This window comes from Coregonus lavaretus, assembly GCF_964263955.1.
Source record: "Coregonus lavaretus genome assembly, chromosome: 12".
In the NCBI taxonomy this organism is placed as follows: domain Eukaryota; kingdom Metazoa; phylum Chordata; class Actinopteri; order Salmoniformes; family Salmonidae; genus Coregonus; species Coregonus lavaretus.
In genome coordinates, this window is record NC_139999.1 from 49,933,507 (window position 1) to 49,955,794 (window position 22,288).

A 22,288-nucleotide genomic window follows, 5' to 3' on the forward strand; every position below is an offset into this window, starting at 1 on the left:
GGTGAGCGTTGGAGGGGCAGAAGACAACGATTAGCGCTGAGAAGATACAGACCCTCTTTAGAAAGAGTCAGAGGGGCTGCTGTTCCAAATAACCCTAAGGACGTGTCGGTAGGGGTTGCATAATTGCCCTACAGGCCTCTTCCTGCCACCTACATCTGTGTCTGAAGTGTAGTCAACACTAGGGTAGCGATATTAGCATCCCATAAAAACAATGGGATGGTCAAAGTACGCCTGCCCGTTTGCACCTTGACTGCCACACCTTGACTTGGGGCTGGCTCCCCCTAGTGCTCCTTCGGAAGAATCTGATGCTTTCAGCACAATACGCTGTAAAATTGGTGGACTGTAATGTGTATGTAAACCCCTGTGTTGTTTTTTGTCTTGTGATACATCATAAATGCAATAAAGCCAAGCTTGTTTAATAGGAAAACAAGACATTTTTTTTTCAAGGGGATTCAATAAAGGTAAGTAAGTAAGTAGATAGTTACTAACTAACTAAGCTTTATTTTACAGTCCCCTATCTATCTGGTATTTACCTCCCAATGCCAAGTTAAAATGGAAAAAAACATATTTATTATACAATCAAAATAATGATGTGTTGGTTCCTAGAGTGAGTTTGTTGAATTACCATGCATTATTGTTACCATGTAATTTAATTGCAAATACAAATAAATACCAGCCAAAATAGGACTGTAAAATGAAGTGTAACCAGATGTTCTGGTGTGTGAATGTGTGTGCAGGCATACTGTCTTAATTTTCCTGTGCAAGGATCCTAATAGAAAAGAGGTGTCATCCAAATAACCTTTATTCCTATGTTCCTAAAGGAGGATGAAGGCTGACTATGTATTTTCAGTGGAATTTTATAGACTCATGAACTGTAAGTCTACAGGGAACATGTTAAAGGGATAGTTATCAGTTTCCTTACCCCGTAAGCCAGGGTTCCCCAACTGGCGGCCGAATTTGGCCCGCGGGTGGTTTCATTTGGCCCTCCAAGTTTTCTGAGCTTCTATAATAATAATAATAATAATTTTCATTGTTGTACATAAAAGACTAAAAACACCAGGAAATCAGCTCTAAGTGATTTTAATTTAAGAAATCTGTTCCCAAGTATTCCCACACATAATAGAGAGACATGTGATCGCATACAAATGTAAGCAAGTTTTGAAATGATTATGTTTTAGTCAAACATATCTGTTTGGGCTTGCGGTAAATGTGTAGTTACAAATTATTTGTAATTATATTCAGGCCGCCCGACCATCCGCTCAACAGAAAATTGACCCACGGATTAATCTAGTTGATGATCCCTGCTGTAAGCAATCTAATATAGGATATTGACTTGCATTGGTTTTGGTCCACAAATGCTAAAAAGTTAAACAAAACCAAAGCATGGATTGATGTCATACCTTGCCCATAGACTGCTTATAGGTTAAGGAAACCATTATGCAATTTTGTATTTGGGTGAACTATCCCTTTAAGAGGCTATTGTGGTGATTGACTGCATTTTCAGTAGAGGGTTCGTGTATTCGTTGTCATATACGTGTGCAAGTTAAAAGGGAGCATATTAATTAAGTGACCATTGTGCTGACTATGCATTTTCAATGGTGTGTTACTGTATTTGTGGACGTGTAAAAACGGAACATACTGGTACTAAGACTCTAAAGATGGACATGACAACTCTGAGAGAAAATGGCCCGTAACTGTCACATTTCACTCATGACTGATAAGTGACCTTCACACCTTGACCGTGGTCAGCACAGACCCCCATGGCCACACCTTGCTCGTAAAACTGGAATTCCCACGCAGATATAAGAATGTAAGCAGGACATCCAATAATGTTCAGGGTCTCAGGGTGTCTCAGGTCTTTATCTAAGATTTATACTCCTAATTTGCTATAAAGAGATCAAGATCCACCCTCCCTTTTCTTACCCTTGTTCCTCTTTTTTTCCCCACCCTGGCACAAGTCCCGGTCATGGGATTGAGTGAGTAACTGCCCTACTGACATATGACGTTGGCACAACGTTGAAGCACTGTAATTTTCTTAGCTGGGTAAGCACTCCCAAGTTTAGGGGTAACAGAGTGGAAAGTTAGTAAAATAGAAGAGGAGAATGAACAAGTCCAAGTTCATCCAAGAAAGATCAAGCTGGGAGCTTTCATTCTCTGACAGTTGTCCAGAATCCCTGAAGCACATAAGCTCCTGTTGAGTTTCCCAGAATCCTGCTGTTATTGGTATGAGTCAGAGTCTCAAGTTTCTCCTCAATTTTCTTCTCTCTTTCCCTCTCTCCCTTGGCCTCCCTGGACTGAGGGTCTCCAGAGCTACTAAGGCCTGGATTTCTGCACATGCAGCAGTTTGAAGTGATAGTGCCTCCCGAAACAAACGTTTGTCAGATTAGTTCAAAAGAGGTCAAATGTTGAGATAAGTCCACGTCTTGAGCTTAATGCATGCTCCAATGGATTTAAAGTTAGACCATGGCCTGTATACAATCAATTGTAGAATGTGGATTTTCACTGACAAACTTTAATTTCATAGTGGACAATCATTTTAAACATTTAGAAATGGCGTAGAAGCAGTGAGGTGAGTCACTCTGATTCTATTGAGAAGTTCCTCTTCTTCTGCCATTAAACTGTTTTAAATCATTGAGCTGTACTGTCCAAGCTTTGTGTGATATGACTGGACATTGATACATACTGAATGATATGAGAACTGTTATGATGAAGAGGTGAAGCTTTGAAACTTGATCAACCATGAAGGTGAGGTAGAGTCAGAGTATAAAGAAAACAGGGGAAGTGTATGAGCTTTAGCCAACTTCCCCTGGGTACTGTGTTTTGTTATTTTGTCTCTGGGATCCATTTTGTGAATCTGCCCTAACCAGGGCATACAGTAGTGTCGTCAGTGAGGGTCATTGGGAACCTGTTATTTTCCACTGCTATAAACGCCACCACCTATTAACTTTGAGACCATCTCCCTAAGGGCACAGGTTTTATTTTGGTGCAATTTGTTACATTTCCACAAACAAATAGCCCTTCATTTAATTATGTCTATGATATAGCTGTAGTAAGTAAAAAAGCAAGTAGCGTTAAAGGGATACTTCGGGATTTTGGCATGGTAGCCAATACCCATAGACTTCCAGTCGTTGTGGTAACGCTAGTTAGCATTGGCTCGCAAAACTACTTCTAACTTCCTTCATACTGGACACAGAAACATAAAAATGGTATCCCTGAATTCATCGTTGCCAAAATCCTGAAGTATCCCTTTAAGCCTTGTCCGAGCAAGAACGGCCCATGTTTCTGTAGCGTGAGGCAGCTTGACATACAAGTACACACCCTGGACATGTGCTAGTTTGAGAAGATAGTTTGAGGCTATGAACTTGCTTGTTTATTGTCAAAATAAAAGTGGCAAGAGTCAGAGTCAAATGTTACATACTGCATCTTTCAAGTCTGTCCATTCATCTATTATGTCATGCTATGTTGTTTCTGACCTTTGAGAGGTAACGTTTCCACTCACAGTCCTTTTCTGGTATGTTTTCTTAAGAACAATGGATATTGATGGGTTTTTTGTGTACTGGATGAAAAACTCAATGGCTCTGTCTGTCTGTGTCTGTGTGACCTTATTACCTTTCGGGTGACACAATCAACATTCCTGATGATCAATGAGATACAAACCACTAAAAGATATAATTCAGCCTGTCACAGCTATCTGCAGACGTCTTCTCAAAGGTATCACCTTGAAGATATCAACTACTCAACCAAGGAATTTCGTGAAATCAGTGTCCGGCATTCTATCACTCAAAGGTGACTCAAGAGCACCCCCTCCCTTCCCCCAATCCTATCGCCGAAGACAGAGAGACAGAGACACTGTGGTATCAGCTTACCAAAGTCTTTGTGCACATCACCTCATTTACAGAATGTGCCGTTCTAGGTGTATTTGAAGCTTGGGTGTTGCCTTTTTAATATGGGTGATGGGGCGTTTCAATACATGCTTATTCTATACACTAATGGGAATAAGCTGTTCTTGTGATCACTACATACATTGCAACAGCCCATTCTCTTCACTGTTCCCCGGGCGCCGATGATGTGGATGTCGATTAAGGGAGCCCCCCGCACCTCTCTGAATCAGAGGGGTTGGGTTAAATGCGGAAGACACATTTCAGTTGAATACATTCAGTTGTACAACTGACTAGGTATCCCCCTTTCCCTTTCCTTTCTGCAAGCCAGTTTAGTTTAGCCCTGCTGCTAAGTGTGTCCGTATCCAGTTATTTTGGGGGTTTGGCTGATCAAGTACATAGAAACTACACACTGGGCACAGATGTCAGTTCAACATCTAGTTTTGATTTACATTTGGTTGAGTTGTCAACTAACATGAACTCAATGTGAAATCAACAAAAAATGTCACCATGTCATTGGATTTAGGTTAAAAGAAAAAAATACGAAATTCCCTTACATTGATGGCTTTTTTCAAATCCAATCAGTTTTCCACTTGATTCAATCCCACCTAGCACATAACGTTCTGAGAACCATATGTTTCTTAGAGCTTGGTGAGAGCCTGGTTGTCCTATGGTTATTTTGCATACAACCTTTTCACAACTTCCTGGCAATGGAGTTCAAAACAGTTAACCTGAACTAAGCTAGCAGTGTTATTAAAAGTCTTATGGAAATATGTTCTCAGAACTTTATTTAATGACCTTCAAAATGTTAATAAAACCTCGTAGGAAAACATTAAAGGAACCATAGTAAAACGTTCTCAGAACCTCCCTGCAACCTAAAAATGTAAGTTCCCAGAAGAGGTGACATTTTTACTTCCGTTCTCAGAACGTTTAAGAAATGTTCAATTTTACAGGTCAGGAAACTTCTGGCTTCGTTCCCAGAACCAATTGGGAAAACAAAAATGTACGTTCCCACAACTTCCAAGGAACCAAATGTGCTAGCTAGGATGTTATTCACATAGAATTGTTTGGTTGAAATAATGTGGAAACAATGAGAACGGCTCATAATAATGGTCGGAACAGAGCAATGGAATGGCATCAAACACCTGGAAACCATGTGTTCAATGTATTTAATACCATTACACTGATTCCGCTCCAGTCATTACCACAAGCATGTTACCCCCAATTAAGGTGCCACCAACCTCCTGTGGATTCAACCCATTTTTGCCCAGTGGGTATGCAGCAACCATTCCAAATTATGCCTTTTATGGGAAAAACCAAAGAATGTCAAAGCATGCCCAGGATAAAACCTTGCTTTCTTTAATTGTTTTCTTCATCATTAACTCCAGTCTTCTCTCTTCTCTTTCTTTTTGTGTCTCTTTCTTTTTTTCTGTCTTACATTTTCTTTTTGCAGTGTGAGGAATTTGTCATCTGAATTGACAAGATAGAACGTTCTCTTGTATTAGATTTCACAAATATGTGTTTTACATTAGATTCATGCTAAAATAACATAATTAGCAACGTTTTGCATGTAGATAGAAGTTGAGGAGTGTCCAAGGGCAAATGCAAATGCTAGGGAAAAGAGTGTGGAATGAGAGCATGAGAGAAGAGGTGGGAGAGTAGGAAAGAGAGGATGGGGGATGTGGATATAGGCAGGGTCTTGGAGGCCGGCCTGCAAAAGAGAGAGAGAGGAGGGTTGTGTGGGGGAAGTATAAGTTCTCCGGTTCACTCTATCCACGTCACTCTTTCTGTAGCTCAGCTCAGAGGCTCCTTTCTCTCTCTCTCTTTTCCATTTGTTCATTCGTTCCGACTACTCCATCAGCAGTCATGAGTTACAGACCGTCCAACAGTCACATCTCCTTCCAACGCACCATGCCCGTGTCCTCCTACCGGGCCGCCAGCACCTATGGCGGGGCCGGCGGCCAGGGCACCCGCATCTCCTCCGCAGCCTACGGGGGCCTCCGCAGCGGTGCCCCAGCCGGCTCTTCCTCCTACTCCTCATCCTCCTTTAAGGTGAGCGGCGGTGGTATGGGCACGGGCATTGGTGGTGGCATGGGTGCCGGCATGGGCGGCATGGGTGGTCTAATCAACGCTGCGGCAGTAGGTGGTGGCAGTGGTCACGTCATGGGCAACGAGAAGGGGGCCATGCAGAACCTGAATGACCGCCTGGCCAACTACCTGGAGACGGTGAGGCACCTGGAGCAGGCCAACGGACAGCTGGAGGTGAAGATCCGAGAGGCCCTGGAGAAGGGAGGACCGGACGCCCGCGACTATAGCAAGTATACCACCATACTGGAAGACCTGCGCAAGAAGGTGGGGGTGTGAATGAGAAAGAGAGAGGGGGGTGTTGAGCCATATCACATTCAAACAAATACAGTATCATTACAAGAGTGATAGAGACAAGAGAGAGAGAGAGAGAGGGGGGGGTGTTGAGGAAGAATAATGTGTGTAAGAAAAGGGTTAAGTTGAGGAATTTGTGGTTTTGTTGTCTTTGTTGCTTTAGATTAGTATGTTGATTTGATCAACCAGTAAATCAAAATATGAATGTAATGTCACCACTCCTGCAACTTTTCGTTGAACTAAAACCCATTATGGTATGAGAGAAGATGTCTGTCCAAGAATGAGTTTAAGCATAATGACAATTATTTATTTACCAATTTACTTTGCTTATGCTTTGACTTCAACATTTCTGTGGGGAACCCTGCATTGGAACAACTGGCTTCTCAAAATTCCTAACTGAATAGAGGGTCAATCATGTATCTAAACCCTGATTTTGCTGATGCTATGTATTGGCCAATGAGAGACTTTGAAGCGACCAGTCGGCCATATTGGCACTCCCCAGTAAAAGCAGTCCTCCATATGAATGAATGGAATTCTACAGTATTTCATTTAAATGTTTCAAGGACAAAATTACATGTATTTGAGTATTTTGTTGTTGTAGTGGGGACAGTAACATTAGTACTTTCAAAAATTAATACTTTAAGGACATTTATTTGTTATATTATTAAAATGTAAATGTTTATGTTTAGCTCACAAAAAATAATTAAAAAGGTATGTATTAAGGTGTCGGTAATAGAATACACGTGGCAAAAACAAATTCAGACCTTTGTAAATACATTTCTATAGCTTCCAAAAAAATTAATCCGTTTTTACAACGGTGGGGGAGTGCCAAGATGGAGGCTTCAAAACAGCGCCCCCTGTGAGTCATCTAGTGTATATATAAATCATTGTAGAGGGTGTGGCAGGCCAGCCAGATAGCCACTTTCCCTCCCCCTCCTTCCCTAGTTCCCTCACTCCTCAATTTGGTCAAAGAGTTCCTCAAATGAATCACAAAAAACGGAACAAAACCCATACACAACGTTCCAAGCGTTTTGACCTCACCAGGTCACTGTCTCCACTCTGGGGCGTAGTGTAGTGTGGGAGGGACCAGCGATATGAACCAGATGTGTGTGACAACACACAAAAAGAATTCCCTGTGAGATTGGAAACACATTGCTGGCGGGTGTGTTGTTTCTATAACCATTATAGCTCCAAACAGCACAGTCAAAGAATTCCAACAAGATCTCACGAACTCCCTGCAAAAACGGACATTTGTTCAAAAGAATTCCAAAGTCCTCTATAGTTTATGATGACACTCTTATGATGAATGTTAGCCTTGTTCCACTTGCCGGACACATAAACCGACAAGAGTTCCCCTTTTTTTTGTGATTCACATCAGAATGCCATGGTTACAAACACACAGATTGAGGGGGAGGACAGGAAGCCTGGCCCGTTTTCTCTAACAATGCAAACTGAGAACAGACAGCCCTGGCACGGAAACCCATTTTGCTGCTTTTCCGTTTGCGGGTTCCTCTTTTTCAGGTGCAGTCGTAGTTATATGGCCGTAACCATAGATTCAGTTGTGTTTTGGTCCCATTATGTAATCACTCAGACTCTGCGGTTTCAATATCACCCCCCTGGGAGGCGTAAATTTAAAACACAGGTTTTAGGATGGTGATGAGCAGCAAATCCTATGATGGAACATATTAGTTCTTCTTTTTTATTGCCAGCTAATGTATGACACACAAAATTAGTTAGAAGTTCATATATATTTGCATTAAACAGTAAATGGGAGAAAGGCCTTCCTCTATAACTGACATGGATTCAAAAGTCAAGGAAAGTAAAGCATCATAAAGCAGGCTTATGTCACATGCAAAAATAGTTTCTGAAAATATTTTGTCTTTCATGATAAATAAGAAGTAAGTCCATTATATCTCTTTTTGTATATATTCAATGGAAATTAACTATATTTTTCTCCAATAGGTATTCGATGCGACAGTGGACAACGCTAGTATTGTCCTCCAAATCGATAATGCTCGCTTAGCTGCAGATGACTTCAGAGTAAAGTGAGTTTACCACTGTAAATGACATCTTTCTGCACGCATGTTGAGCCATAACTTTGTATACAATACAGGGGTTCATTTGGGATTTTGTTTTTCTGTTATGAAAATCAATTGATCTGTTCAATTTCCTACTGTACTTGTGCTTCTCACAAAGTTCATTGACTCAAACCCCCCACTGGGCACAGATGTCAGTTCAACGTCTATTCCACATAATTTCATTGAAATGATGTGGAAACAACGTTAGTTCATCCAGTGTGTGCCCAGTGGGCCACTATAAAGTCAGCCATTAAGCAAGGAAAAACTCTCAAGAGTTTGAGACATGCCAGACCCACAAGAGAGGAAGTCTTGTGCCGGTACCAGTGTGCCGAGTTGGCACAGAAAGTCTAATCTCTCATAATGAATCTGTCATCTTGGCATCTGTACGTGAATGTCTGATGTGCATGTAACCTCTTACATGCAACCCCTATGCTGCATAGCTCTTATAACCTTGGTGAACTGCTCCAGAGATAGTAATTGCCCACAGACACAGATCTAGGATCAACTTTCCCTCCCAAAATTCTAATGATAATCAAAAGGAGGAGAAAAATACAAAATTGACCTCAGATCAGTGTCTGCTTCAACTCCATCCTACTCCTAGTAAACTGAAACATGGCAGCCATTTTGTGCCTTTACCCCAAAATGTCAGTGTATTTCATGTCAATGCAGAGTTTAGTGAGTGTCCCTGTGCCCACAGATTTGAATCTGAGTACAGCATTCGTCAGTCAGTGGAGGCGGACATTGCTGGGCTGAAGAAGGTCATCGATAACACCAACATGGGCAGGATGAATGTGGAGAGTGAGATCGAGGCCGTGAGGGAGGAGCTCATCTTCCTCAGGAAGAACCATGACAATGTGAGCTATAGCATTGAGATCGAATGTCCATATCAAATAATCATTTGAAATATAACATTTTCAGTATGGAGAATAGAAATAGAATAAATGGAACAATCCAATTCCATGAAGAACAACGATAACGTGATAATATCAGACTAACATTATCACTAGCTATGAACTTTTCAAATGTCACAGTTGGCTAATATTGGAATGCCTTACTTTCCTTTGTCTGTCTTTTTTTCTGTCGCTGTCTGTTTCTGTCTCTCTCTCTCTCTCCCCTTCCCCTGACCCCTCTCCAACAGGAGGTGATGGAGATGAGGACCCAGATATCCCAGTCAGGGGTGCAGGTGGACGTGGACGCCCCGAAAGGTCAGGACCTGAGCCTGGTGATGGAGGAGATGAGGGCCAACTACGAGAAGATGGCTCTGAAGAACGCAAAGGACCTCAAAATGTGGCACGAAAACCAGGTACCCCATCTTATTTTCAGTGTCCAGAAGGTACATCATTGTATCATACTATCATTACACACCACATCAAACCTATAATTATTGGTTTTTGATCTGCAATTGGAACTAAAATGGAGTAACCCACACCCACTGGACAACATAAAAAAAATTATCCACTGAAAGTGTAGCTTGCCATTGAAAAAATGTTTTGTTGTATGGGTGGTCTAGTCAGACAAAAAAAGCCTGAAATCCAAAACATGAATTAAACTTTCAAGATGACTAAGGGCTCTTTTCAATCCGCATCGCGGATGTTCAGCTTTACAGCGTGATTGAAATGTAAGGCAATGTTCCCGCTTTAGCGGAGACTGCATTCACGGTAAATGCTGCATATGTTGGCGCAATCGGAAATGACCTATAAATGTATATCGCTGAATCTGTAACGCTTCAGCATTACAGATTGAATAGAGCCCTAACTTTCCCTTCTTCCCTAACTCCTTCCCTACTTCCATATCTCCTTCCCTTCTTCCCTCCCTCTCTCCTTGCCTATCTCCTTCCCTTCCTTTCTTCCTCTATGCTGTGGTATAGATCTCAGACGTACAGGTGCAGGTATCCCAGAACACAGAGGCCCTGCAGGGGGCCCAGATGGAGATGAGCGACCTACAGAGACAGTTACAGACCCTCGAGATCGAGCTGGCATCCCAACAGAGCTTGGCAAGGACATTCTTTCAATATGATAACATATTTCCGTAAAATTCCTTAATTCCTCCGAGTACAAATTGAACTGATAGTAGCCCATGTATGTCCTCTATGTACGACCTCCTTTTGAAGTCCGCTGCCATACCTTAGCCATACCATCCATATCTCCAACATTCTAATAATCCCAGTATCATTCAACAACATTTCGAAGACCATTCCCAACATTCCCCTGTTATTCCCAACAGAAATCCTCCTTGGAAGATACCTTGCGCAACACAGAGATGCGCTCCAACATGGAGGTGGAGAAGTACAATGCTATCCTCATCCGTCTGGAGGGTGAGCTGACCAACCTGCGGGGCAACATCCAGCAGCAGGGCCAGGAGTATGAGGCACTCCTCAATATGAAGATGAAGCTGGAGGCCGAGATCGCCACCTATAGGAGCCTGCTCGATGGGGGAGACTTCAAGTAAGTGGACGAGGGACTAAAGGGGCTAATGGCTGACTAGGGGTGTGTCTCAGTCTAAAGTGGATTCCTTTCAAGAGACTTCAAGCAAGTGGATGAGGGAATAGGGGCTAGTAGTTGACTAGGGCTGTGTCTCAGTCTAAAGTGGCTTCCTTTCAAGAGACTTCAAGCAAGTGGATGAGGGGGAGTGGCTGACTGACTCTCCTCTGTTTGTTTCCATCATCTGCACTGAACTAAAGACACATGGATAGGTGACTGTTATAGGGTGGTGGCTTTGTCCACCAATCCAGTTCCTTGCACATTAGTGAAGGTGAAGGAAAGGATGTGAGAAGGAGATGAAGCAACTTTTGACAATTGAGATGCACACTCTGCTCTTAGGCTTGAGGATTGATAGTAATTAAAATGTTTATTCTTTTAGCATCTCAATGCTTATGTCAGCTATGCTTCAAGTTAAAGTACCACAAACGGCCACAGAGCATAGTTTAAATAAAATTGAGGGAGTTGAAACAGGAAATAATGATGGGGAAGTGGGGGTGACACATACCATTATTCACATACTTGGAAATTGTGACAAAGTGAAATGGGAGAAACACAAATATGATTTTGGACACATCAGTAGCAATTAGTATGTGTGAAGTACAGTACTTGAGGTGGTTTGACGCCATCTACAGTAAAAACTAGGTATGGCAGTATCATCTGTCCTGTCAATGAATTCATTTCCTGTGTTCTAATACCTATTAATTCTATTCCAGGCTCCAAGACGCTATGGATGAACTGAAAGCATAAGGGAATGAGGGCGGACAAAAGTGATGACCAATTGTAAACTTCATGGAGAGAGAGATATACCCACAGACGCAGAGGAGTCAAACCCATCAAATGGGCATAACATCGTGTCATCATGACAACAACAAAAAATCAAACTTTGATGCAATAAATGCAATGGTTACCATTTAACATGTTGTTTCTTATATTTGTTTCTTGCACCATGATGAACTGAGCCCATTGCGAAATTTTAGGAGTATCTCAAATGTATATTTTTTTTATGTGATGGATAGAAAACAGTTATTCCATTTATTTTTCATATTACCAAGTACTGGCAATCAAAAAGTCACAAACTCATAAACACCTCTTAAGTGGCAATACAAGAAATACAAGTAAAGTTACAAAAACCTTAAAACCATCATGAAAAAATCATAATATGTGATTGGAAAAAAAGCTTATCACAATAAAACTAAGGATGGTGTGGTTTAGTAATGAGGGAAGATATTGATGAATATTTATCATGTGTATAACCATACAGTCATAATTTAAACCAAATGTGAGGTAAACAACTAGAAACTAAACATCCATAAAGTACATAATCACAACACATACAGAAAATCATTCATTATACAGTGGGGGAAAAAAGTATTTAGTCAGCCACCAATTGTGCAAGTTCTCCCACTTAAAAAGATGAGAGAGGCCTGTAATTTTCATCATAGGTACACAACTATTACAGACAAAATGAGAAAAAAAATCCAGAAAATCACATTGTAGGATTTTTTATGAATTTATTTGCAAATTATGGTGGAAAATAAGTATTTGGTCAATAACAAAAGTTTCTCAATACTTTTATATACCCTTTGTTGGCAATGACACAGGTCAAACGTTTTCTGTAAGTCTTCACAAGGTTTTCACACACTGTTGCTGGTATTTTGGCCCATTCCTCCATGCAGATCTCCTCTAGAGCAGTGATGTTTTGGGGCTGTCGCTGGGCAACACGGACTTTCAACTCCCTCCAAAGATTTTCTATGGGGTTGAGATCTGGAGACTAGCTAGGCCACTCCAGGACCTTGAAATGCTTCTTACGAAGCCACTCCTTCATTGCCCGGGCAGTGTGTTTGGGATCATTGTCATGCTGAAAGACCCAGCCACGTTTCATCTTCAATGACCTTGCTGCTGGAAGGAGGTTTTCACTCAAAATCTCACGATACATGGCCCCATTCATTCTTTCCTTTACACGGATCAGACGTCCTGGTCCCTTTGCAGAAAAACAGCCCCAAAGCATGATGTGTCCACCCCCATGCTTCACAGTAGGTATGGTGTTCTTTGGATGCAACTCAGCATTCTTTGTCCTCCAAACACGACGAGTTGAGTTTTTACCAAAAAGTTCTATTTTGGTTTCATCTGACCATATGACATTCTCCCAATCCTCTTCTGGATCATCCAAATGCACTCTAGCAAACTTCAGACGGGCCTGGACATGTACTGGCTTAAGCAGGGGGACACGTCTGGCACTGCAGGATTTGAGTCCCTGGCGGCGTAGTGTGTTACTGATGGTAGGCTTTGTTACTTTGGTCCCAGCTCTCTGCAGGTCATTCACTAGGTCCCCCCGTGTGGTTCTGGGATTTTTGCTCACCGTTCTTGTGATCATTTTGACCCCACGGGGTGAGATCTTGCGTGGAGCCCCAGATCAAGGGAGATTTTATCAGTGGTCTTGTATGTCTTCCATTTCCTAATAATTGCTCTCATTTCTTCAAACCAAGCTGCTTAACTATTGCAGATTCAGTCTTCCCAGCCTGGTGCAGGTCTACAATTTTGTTTCTGGTGTCCTTTGACAGCTCTTTGGTCTTGGCCATAGTGGAGTTTGGAGTGTGACTGTTTGAGGTTGTGGACAGGTGTCTTTTATACTGATAACAAGTTCAAACAGGTGCCATTAATACAGGTAACGAGTGGAGGACAGAGGAGCCTCTTAAAGAAGAAGTTACAGGTCTGTGAGAGCCAGAAATCTTGCTTGTTTGTAGGTGACCAAATACTTATTTTCCACCATAATTTGCAAATAAATTCATTAAAAATCCTACAATGTGATTTTCTGGATTTTTTTTTCTCAATTTGTCTTTCATAGTTGACGTGTACCTATGATGAAAATTACAGGCCTCTCTCATCTTTTTAAGTGGGAGAACTTGCACAATTGATGGCTGACTAAATACTTTTTCCCCCACTGTAACTCATTGTGAATAGGCTACTATGGAGCAGAATGCTTTAGGAAGCAATTGATGCTATTGCTCTTCTTGAATTTAAGTAGGCTACTCTGTTAGGCTACATTTAAGCAATAAGGCCCGAGGGGGTGTGGTATATGGCCAATATACCACGGGTAAGGGCTGTTCTTAAGCACGACGCAACGCGGAGTGCCTGGACACAGCCCTTAGCCGTGGTATATTGGCCATATATCACAAACCCCTGAGGTGCCTTATTGCTATTATAAACTGTTTACCAACGTAATTAGAGCAGTAAAAATAAATGTTTTGTCATACCTGTGGTATACGGTCTGATATACCACGGATATCAGCAAATCAGCGTTCAGGGCTCGAACGACCCAGTTTATAATAGGTAATAAATAAGAAAGACTAGAGTGCAATGCATAGTTTATGCTACCTATTATGAAGGTCAGTAGGTTATGTTATCGATATATCTACAAGCTGTCACTCAAATACTGAATCAATAGCCTACAACATGGATAACATAAGGAGGAATAACTGTACTTCCTTAGAATATTGATCTATTTTGGTTTATAAAAATAAAGATGTGAATCTGCTTGTTTTTTTCTTGCAGTGAATTATCCTTGAGTGCAGCAAACTTTCAGTTCAATAGCACAAGATGAGATGAAGCACAAAAACACACATGGAGAGTTAGTGAGACACCTCATCTTGGCACCCAGAACCAAATCATGAGACTAGAAGACATAATATTGACATTAGGTACGACTGTTTTTATTGGTCAGGTTGGTACTATAATGAATTAATCGAATGAATGAGTAAATTAATGAATGGGTTGATGGATAAATGAATTAATAATTATTAAAAAATAGACAACAGCATGTAAAACACATATCCTGCCTACATATAAAAAATAAAAAGTATGAAAACGCTTTGAGATGCCTAGAATTGGCCAGTACTATGTAGGCATACACACCATAACAGAATATTGTAATAGAAAATTGTCCTAATAGAAAATACACGGCATGGGCAAGGCGGTAGGGTTTGAGGCTCGCGACCAAAGATGCGCGTTCTCGTAAATAAACTTCGGACGTCTTCATCCGGGTATCTGGTACGGACTCGCTCTCCAACATGGCGGCGGCAGGTGAGGTTTATGTGGGTGAACGAGTTGGGAGATTTCAGAAGGTATCAGCTAATATTGTTTGACGGTTGTTTACACCTTGTCGTGTCCTATGTGTATAATTGTATCAAAGGACTGTTTCTGAGGGATAAAGACGGCCCGGCCGGCGAAGGGATGTAACGTTAAAGCTAGCTAGCGTTACGCGAGGCAGCGATTTGCAAGTTCAATCATTTTGTCCCGCCGGTGTTTTTCATAATGTTACGTGTAGCAAGTTGACTTTAGAGGTAGTCTTTTGCTTTCATTATAAATTGTTAAGCAGGTCGTTATGTGATGTAATGTTGTTATACATAAACAACTAACGTTACTGAAAGAACGCCCACATTGTGTCTAACGTTAGATAGTGGACGATTTACTGTGCACTCAGACAAGCTACGCTATTGTTAGAGGCGCAAGCGAATTTCTTGGAGGAGGGGTTGGTTGAATGAAATTCCCCACGTGCGCGTTTTTGGTAACGGATGGGTGAAGTGCGACAGTTGCCGGACACTCGTACTAACCATCACTGGCCTCTCCCCAACTTTTAGCAGGCTGGATAGCCAAGTCCTGTTCTGGCGATGGCATATATCAGTATGTCATAGCCACTAGGCCTTAAAGTGGAGCTGAACTCGTTTTAACTACTTTGCAGATATGAAACAAACATACAATAATAAAATCTGTCAAATATCAAATTCCGAGTTTATGCTTCAAAACCAACTTTATACGTTTTTAAAAGTAGGTTATTTGACTCAAAATTCCATGACATACAGTAATGCATTGTTGGCAGAATAGATGGACGCAGTTCAATGGATGATGCTCCCGAGTGGCGCAGCGTTCTAAGGCACTGCATCTCAGTGCTTGAGGCGTCACTACAGACCCCCTGGTTCGATTCCAGGCTGTATCAACAACCGGCCGTGATTGGAAGTCCCATAGGGCAGTGCACAATTGGCCCAGCGTCGTCCGGGTTTGGCCGGTGTAGGCCGTCATTGTAAATAATAATGTTTTTAACTGACTTGCCTAGTTAAATAAAAAAAAATCTGCAATATAACTTTCTGGGTGACCTGACCAAATTTATAATAATGATAATATGCCATTTAGCAGACGCTTTTATCCAAAGCGACTTACGGTCATGCGTGCATATAGATCTATCATTCTCGTTGAAAGCAGTAGATCTGTTCTATGTGCGTTATTTATATGCTTCCCGTTAAGTTTCGTTTTTGCATCTTTTGCTTTCGGTTTTGTACACCAGCTTCAAACAGCTGAAAATACAATATTTTTGGTAATGGAAAATATATTTCACAGCTGTTTAGATGGAACAATGATTCTCTACACTATACTTGCTTGTTTTGTCACAAACTGAAATTAGGCGAACTATTAGAATTTCAGCAACCAGGCAATGGCAGAGCGATTTCTGCATAGTGCATCTTCAATATAATTAACCAATACATTTCTTGATAGTCCAAAAAATATTGCTATCAGGTTGTAAATCACAGTTGGCATGGTACATTGGTTGCTGCCACCACCCATTCGGGATGCACTGCTTCAGTTTTAATGACTCAATATTTTGAACAAAAACGGACTACTGTAACTAAGGCTGGGAATGTCAATACAATCAAACTAGCAAGGGCAATGAGTCAGTCATAATGTGGCTAATAGGCTAGCGCATATGTGTGAAGAACAAGGCCCTCAGGCCGAATAGGACACAAGCGAGTATGAAATTACAGCCTGATGCGCTCTCATCGGTAAATTCAACGAAAGGAAAGTGTACAGACACATGCCACAGTCCTTGCTAGGCTACTAAAATGTTGCAGTTTGGCTTCGGTGTTTAAAGCTTGACAATTAATAACCAAAAAACAAAACCTGCAACAAAACACCATGCGAAGAAGAAACATGTAGGCCTATTACAGCAACATTTGAGCAGTAGTCTAGGCTTGCTACTCAACTATAATACATTTTGAGTGCACCATACAGCAATGCTACATTCAACAACGTTGATCCATGTAGTGCAAAAACATGAAAAACATTTTCTAAGTTTAAATGTTACAACGACCTGTAGCTATGTTTTTGTTATTGAGTTAAATACTTTTTGATTAGGGTCGCAGCATATTATGCACATCTGCAAGCATAGCAGCAAAGGCTGGACAAATATTATTTTTCTTTTGTTTTAATATCTTAAAATGCTTTATACTGTGTCATAAGTGGACATTATGAAGGGCCATATTTTTTTCGAATAAAGCAATGGGCAGTTTGGGTTGCAAGTTTTTGTGTAAAATAAAATGGGCTATGTCTGGCCCGCGAATTCGTTGATTTTTTCAATATGGCCCGTGTGCTGATTGACTGACACCCCTGGGCTAGCGTATTTATTTATGTAACTAGCTGTTTATTTAGCAAGCTAAAAACACGTAGCCTAATGTTAGCTAGCTAGCTGCCAGGAGGATGTCATGTCATTGGAGAAGTGGGTGAACGACCTACTTTTTCTCCTTATATCGTTTTTCATTGGCTACAGCTAGAGATGCAGGTGTCATTTGGTTAGCTAGCAAGACATTTGAATTGCTTCGCTAGCTATGCTGAACTTGAACGACTGTTATCCACAGTTAGCATATCTCTTAGTTGTCAATCAAATGTATTTGGCATCGATCAAATTGGCGGGCAGGCAAGTTCCCATTCAGTTCTCAACGTGGGTTAGGACAAATATGCATTGGCAGGCAAGCTGCAGAAGGATGAGCAAGCTACTATTCCCAATCGTTTATCAGTGGAATTTTGATGGCCAACTAGTTGAAAAAGGTTGAAGGTTTATCTAATGTTCCCTCCTTAGATTTGAGCTCATCTCTGTTATGCTAACATTAGTTGTTGATGTGCATTTGCAACTGAGGGAGAGAGGGCCTACATTTTCATGGTTGTTTGATCAATAGGACAGAAGTTCCCAAATGTAAGGGGACTCCCGTGGTATTTACAGAAATCCATTCAGGTGGCTTTTGGCGAATGCGTTCTAATGATCTAAAGTCACGTTGTCTCTGCCTGTAAACACACAGTCCCGTTCAAAGTGAATTATGGCAGGCCCGTATGACTTATTTGCATATAGGCCTACTGTAGCTCTGATTGGCAACGTGCCTGTAAACACACAGTCCCGTTCAAAGTGAATTATGGCAGGCCCGTATGACTTATTTGCATATAGGCCTACTGTAGCTCTGATTGGCAACGCGCATCGGTCTGCGTAGACTCCGGTCCTGGACAATAAATATTTTTGTTATTCGGTTTTATTTGCTGCAGTGTCAATTCATTGTCCAAACGCATGTCCGCTTTCCCACTATATTGCTATAGAATTTTCACAAATGCCTTCCCAAACATGATATGGATTAAACGCTGTTAGTTTCACTTTCATTCAAGCAGTCTTCCCTGTCTTTTGCTGACTAAAGGCGACTGCATGCTTCCCAGCCAGAACAGTTTGTGCATATATTATGATGACATTGTGATGTTTTGGTCTTCGGCAAAGGTTATTTCTGTTGTTCGGGCACAACATTTTTCTTGAGGCAATCTAAATTGGCAGCAGAAGTCTAAGCCCCTTCGTTGGTAATTGGTCAACAGTAGGGATTCGTCAATGAAGTGTTTGTCATTCAACGAGAGATGACTCGTTTTCATGCAACATTTTTCAATTCACCAAACATTGGTTATATGTAAAATTGGGCGACTAAGATCTCCTCGGCAAAAACGTAAAATGTATGGCCGATTTCTTGAGTTATCTTAGATTAATTCTAACTATTTTGAGGACGTGTATACTGGCTAATGCGTCTCAAAATTGTATTTTAAGGGAGTATGCGAGCACACTCTGGCTAGGCGCTAGCCGAACTGAAGCATGCTGACGCCTTAAGCAAGTGGGTGTAATGACAATGGCTAGCTTAGCAGGTAGCTAGCTAGTCCAATATTGGACTAAAGGAGCCTAACGTTACTCCTTATAGTCCAAGGACCTTACATTGTTCTGTTTAAAGGTGAATTGGCACTGGAAGCCAAAACAGCCAAATACTCGCATCTAAACGTGAATCGATTCTCAATTGCAGTACGGTCTAGAAAGATAAATCCCTCTATTTTCATATTACATCAAAATAACTTCACAAATGCCAAATATACACTTACTGTTAGAAGCACCGTGTTAGCACTTGTTAACCGGGTTTAACAGTTGCAGCCGACTGTTTCTTATTGACAACACGTTTGTGGCGCCGGTCTTCCGTTTACACACAGGTGTTAGGAGGCGCAGATACCTAATTAGCTGAGGTAGTCGACTGTCTTCCTTCTGTTTTCCGTAAACATGCACTGTAACATGGAGATATGGTCGTGTGGGATCACTAACCCTATAAAGGTGTGTAGTAATTTAACCTTTCCTTTATTGCTGATATGAAATATGGCTACGTCCCTTGTTTCCAAAACCGTTTAAACTTTCAGAACGAGCGTTGGGTCTGTTAACAAAACTCCCCCGTCCAGAAGATACTATCGTCAATAGGCGCTAAAACCAGTTAGCGTCTAGGTATGGGTTAGTAACTAGCTAGTGAGCTTAATCTGTATTGATAACTAGCTAGGAACCATCTAGTTGTTCTAAATGGATTTGTGTAACTAGCAAGCTTTGGTAAGGTGGCTAAACTCTGAGTCGGTATTCATGTCATAAGAAGGAATTCCCCTCGACCACGCCCACAAATTGGGGGTAACATTCTTTCCAATTAACCCCCCACTTCGTCTTAGATTTTTTATTTAACAAAACATGCCGAAAAGCTGCTGTGTTGTTCAATGGACATGTAACCAGGTCAAAAATCGAGTGGGTAATTCTGGGGACCCGGTGTCCAAGTAGGCTACACCTAACTGTGTGTGTGGAAAACATTTAATCACAGGTAAGACATTTAACTCGTTTAGTATAGTCCGTTTGTAACTCCACTCACTACTTGTAGTTTTATAGTCCGTTTGTTTGTGTTGATCTTGGTAAGCATAATTAACTGGTTGGTAGCTAGCTAGCACTCATGTTGCTAACATTAGCGCCATCATGAAAAGGGGCATTAATAATTAGTCATTTAGCAGACGCTCTTATCCAGAGCGACTTGCAGGAGCAATTAGGGTTAAGTGCCTTGCTCAAGGGCACATCGACATATTTTTCACCTAGTCGGCTCGGGGATTAGAACCAGCGACCTTTCGGTTACTGGCACAAGGCTCTTAACCACTAAGCTACCTGCTGCCCTAATGAGAGCATGAGAGAAGACTTACAATATTACGTTTTTCTAAGTAGTGAGAACACGTGGGAGCAGGCAATGTTGAAACGTAATGTTTTACTTATCTTAAATGTAGTTTTTCTAAATGACTAAAACAAGCAGACAGCAAGATACTTTTTGCTGTTAGCCAATGGGGTAACCACAAGTTGTTTTCCCAACAGGCAGGCAGAGCCGCAACGTTATGTTTAATACCGACTGGGACTATCCTTAACTTGGTTTCAGATAATTCATAATAATGATACAATACCTTGCACGTAGGCCTATATGCTGTCTGCTAGGATAAATAAGGCTAGCTAGTTGCCAGGATGGATAAAGCTCATAACTCACTACTTCTACAGTTCAAGTGTGCATTCATGGTATTAGTTGCTACTCATTGCACGAGTGCCATCATCCATTGTAAACAGTGTGCGTGTGTGACCCACTGACTAGATACCAATTGTAAACAGGCTGTGATGCTCTGGAGTGTGTGAAAAGAATGTCCTGACAGCTGGGATTTTCACAATGACACTCACAGCCCTCGTTTGTTTTTCTCAGTCTGCTTCAAACCAAAATAAACAGACCAAACCTGCTCCATCAGAATAGCTGGGTCCATTGAAACCCCTGGAAGCAGTAGTCAACCATTTCTAGGTCACTAAAACTCATTATGATGAGTGTCTCAGAAAGTAGTCATACCCCTTGACTTATTCCACATTTTGTTGTTACACACATTCAAAATTGATTAAATATATTTTTTCCCTCACCCATCTACATACAATACCCCATAATGATAGTGGAAACATGTTCAGCAAATTTATTGAAAATGAAATAAGTATTCACACTGAGTCAATATATGCTAGAATCACCTTTGGCAGCGATTACAGCTGTGAGTCTTTCTGGGTAAATCTAAGAGCTTTGCACAACTGGATTGTACAATATTTCCACATGTATTATTTTTTTAATTCTTCAAGCTCTGTCAAGTTGGTTGTGATCGTTGCTAGACAACTATTTAAGTCTTGCCATAGATTTGAGTCAAAACTATAATTAGACCACTCAGGAACATTCAATGTCGTCTTGGTAAGCAACTCCAGTGTACATTTGCCCTTGTGTTTTAGGTTATTGGCCTGCTGAAAGGTGAATTCATCTCCCAGTGTCTGATGGAAAGCAGACTGAACCAGGTTTTCTCTAGGATTTTGCCTGTGCTTAGCTCCATTCAGTTTCTTTTTTTATCCTGAAAAACTCCCCAGTCCTTAACGATTACAAGCACCCCATAACATGATGCATCCAACACTATGCTTGAAAATATGGAGAGTGGGACTTAGTAATGTACTGGATTTCCCCCAACATAACACTTTGTATTCAGGACAAAAAGTTTATTGCTTTGCCACGTTTTTTGCAGTATTACTTTTGTGCCTTGTTGCAAACTGGATGCATGTTTTGGAATATTTTTTAATCTGTTTTTAATGTTGTTGATCCATCCTCAGTCTTCTCCTATCACTGCCATTACACTCAGTAGCTGTTTTAAAGTCACCATTGGCCTCATGGTGACTGGGTGTATTGGTACACAATCCAAAGTGTAATTAATAACTTCACCATGCTCAAAGGGATATTCAATGTGTATAATATTTTTTTACCCATCTTTAACCCCCTTCTTTGCGAAGCATTGGAAAACCTCCCTGGTCTTTGTGGTTGAATCTGTGTTAGAAATTCACTGCTCGACTGAGGGACCTTACAGATAATTGTATGTGTGGGGTAGAGACATGAGGTAGTCATTTAAAAAAACATGTTAAACACGATTATTGCAACTTATTATGTGACTTGTTAAGCAATTTTTTACTTCTGAACTTATTTAGTCTTGCCATAGCAAAGGGGTTGAATACTTATTGACTCATGACATTTCAGCTTTTCATTTTTAATTAATTTGTAAATAAATTCGGAAAAAAATAAAATAAATCCACTTTGACATGATAGGGTATTGTGTGTAGGCCAGTGACACAAAATCTCAATTTAATCAATTTTAAATTCAGGCTGTACCACAGCAAAATGTGGAAAAAGTCAAGGGGTCTGAATACTTTCTGAAGGCACTAAGTGGTGTTGCCCTTGAAGAAACAATCAAACTCAGTTGCTGTAAATACGATAAGCTGACATTTTTCGTTGCA

General features: G+C 41.0%; 2 protein-coding genes across 5 annotated transcripts in view; both read left to right on the top strand.

Moving 5' to 3' along the window:
- Window positions 1-5,599: 5,599 nt before the first annotated feature.
- On the top strand, window positions 5,600-11,730 carry krt18b (keratin 18b). The gene is made up of 7 exons (XM_084173481.1): window positions 5,600-6,230; window positions 8,220-8,302; window positions 9,033-9,189; window positions 9,474-9,638; window positions 10,203-10,328; window positions 10,559-10,779; window positions 11,529-11,730. Exons 1-7 carry the CDS (start codon window positions 5,745-5,747, stop codon window positions 11,560-11,562), a joined length of 1,272 nt encoding a protein of 423 aa, XP_084029607.1. The 5' UTR covers window positions 5,600-5,744; the 3' UTR covers window positions 11,563-11,730.
- A 3,125-nt stretch (window positions 11,731-14,855) lies between these two features.
- Window positions 14,856-22,288, top strand: part of LOC311139070 (eukaryotic translation initiation factor 4B-like) — a 47,338-nt gene continuing 39,905 nt past the window's right edge. The window contains exon 1 of one of the 4 annotated variants that reach the window (XM_084173935.1): window positions 14,856-14,895. In XM_084173935.1, coding sequence (XP_084030061.1) covers window positions 14,883-14,895 — 13 coding nt within the window. In that variant the 5' untranslated portion in view covers window positions 14,856-14,882. The remainder of the gene's footprint in view (window positions 14,896-22,288) is intronic. The other 3 variants (XM_084173936.1, XM_084173933.1, XM_084173937.1) reach the window with 3 other exon arrangements.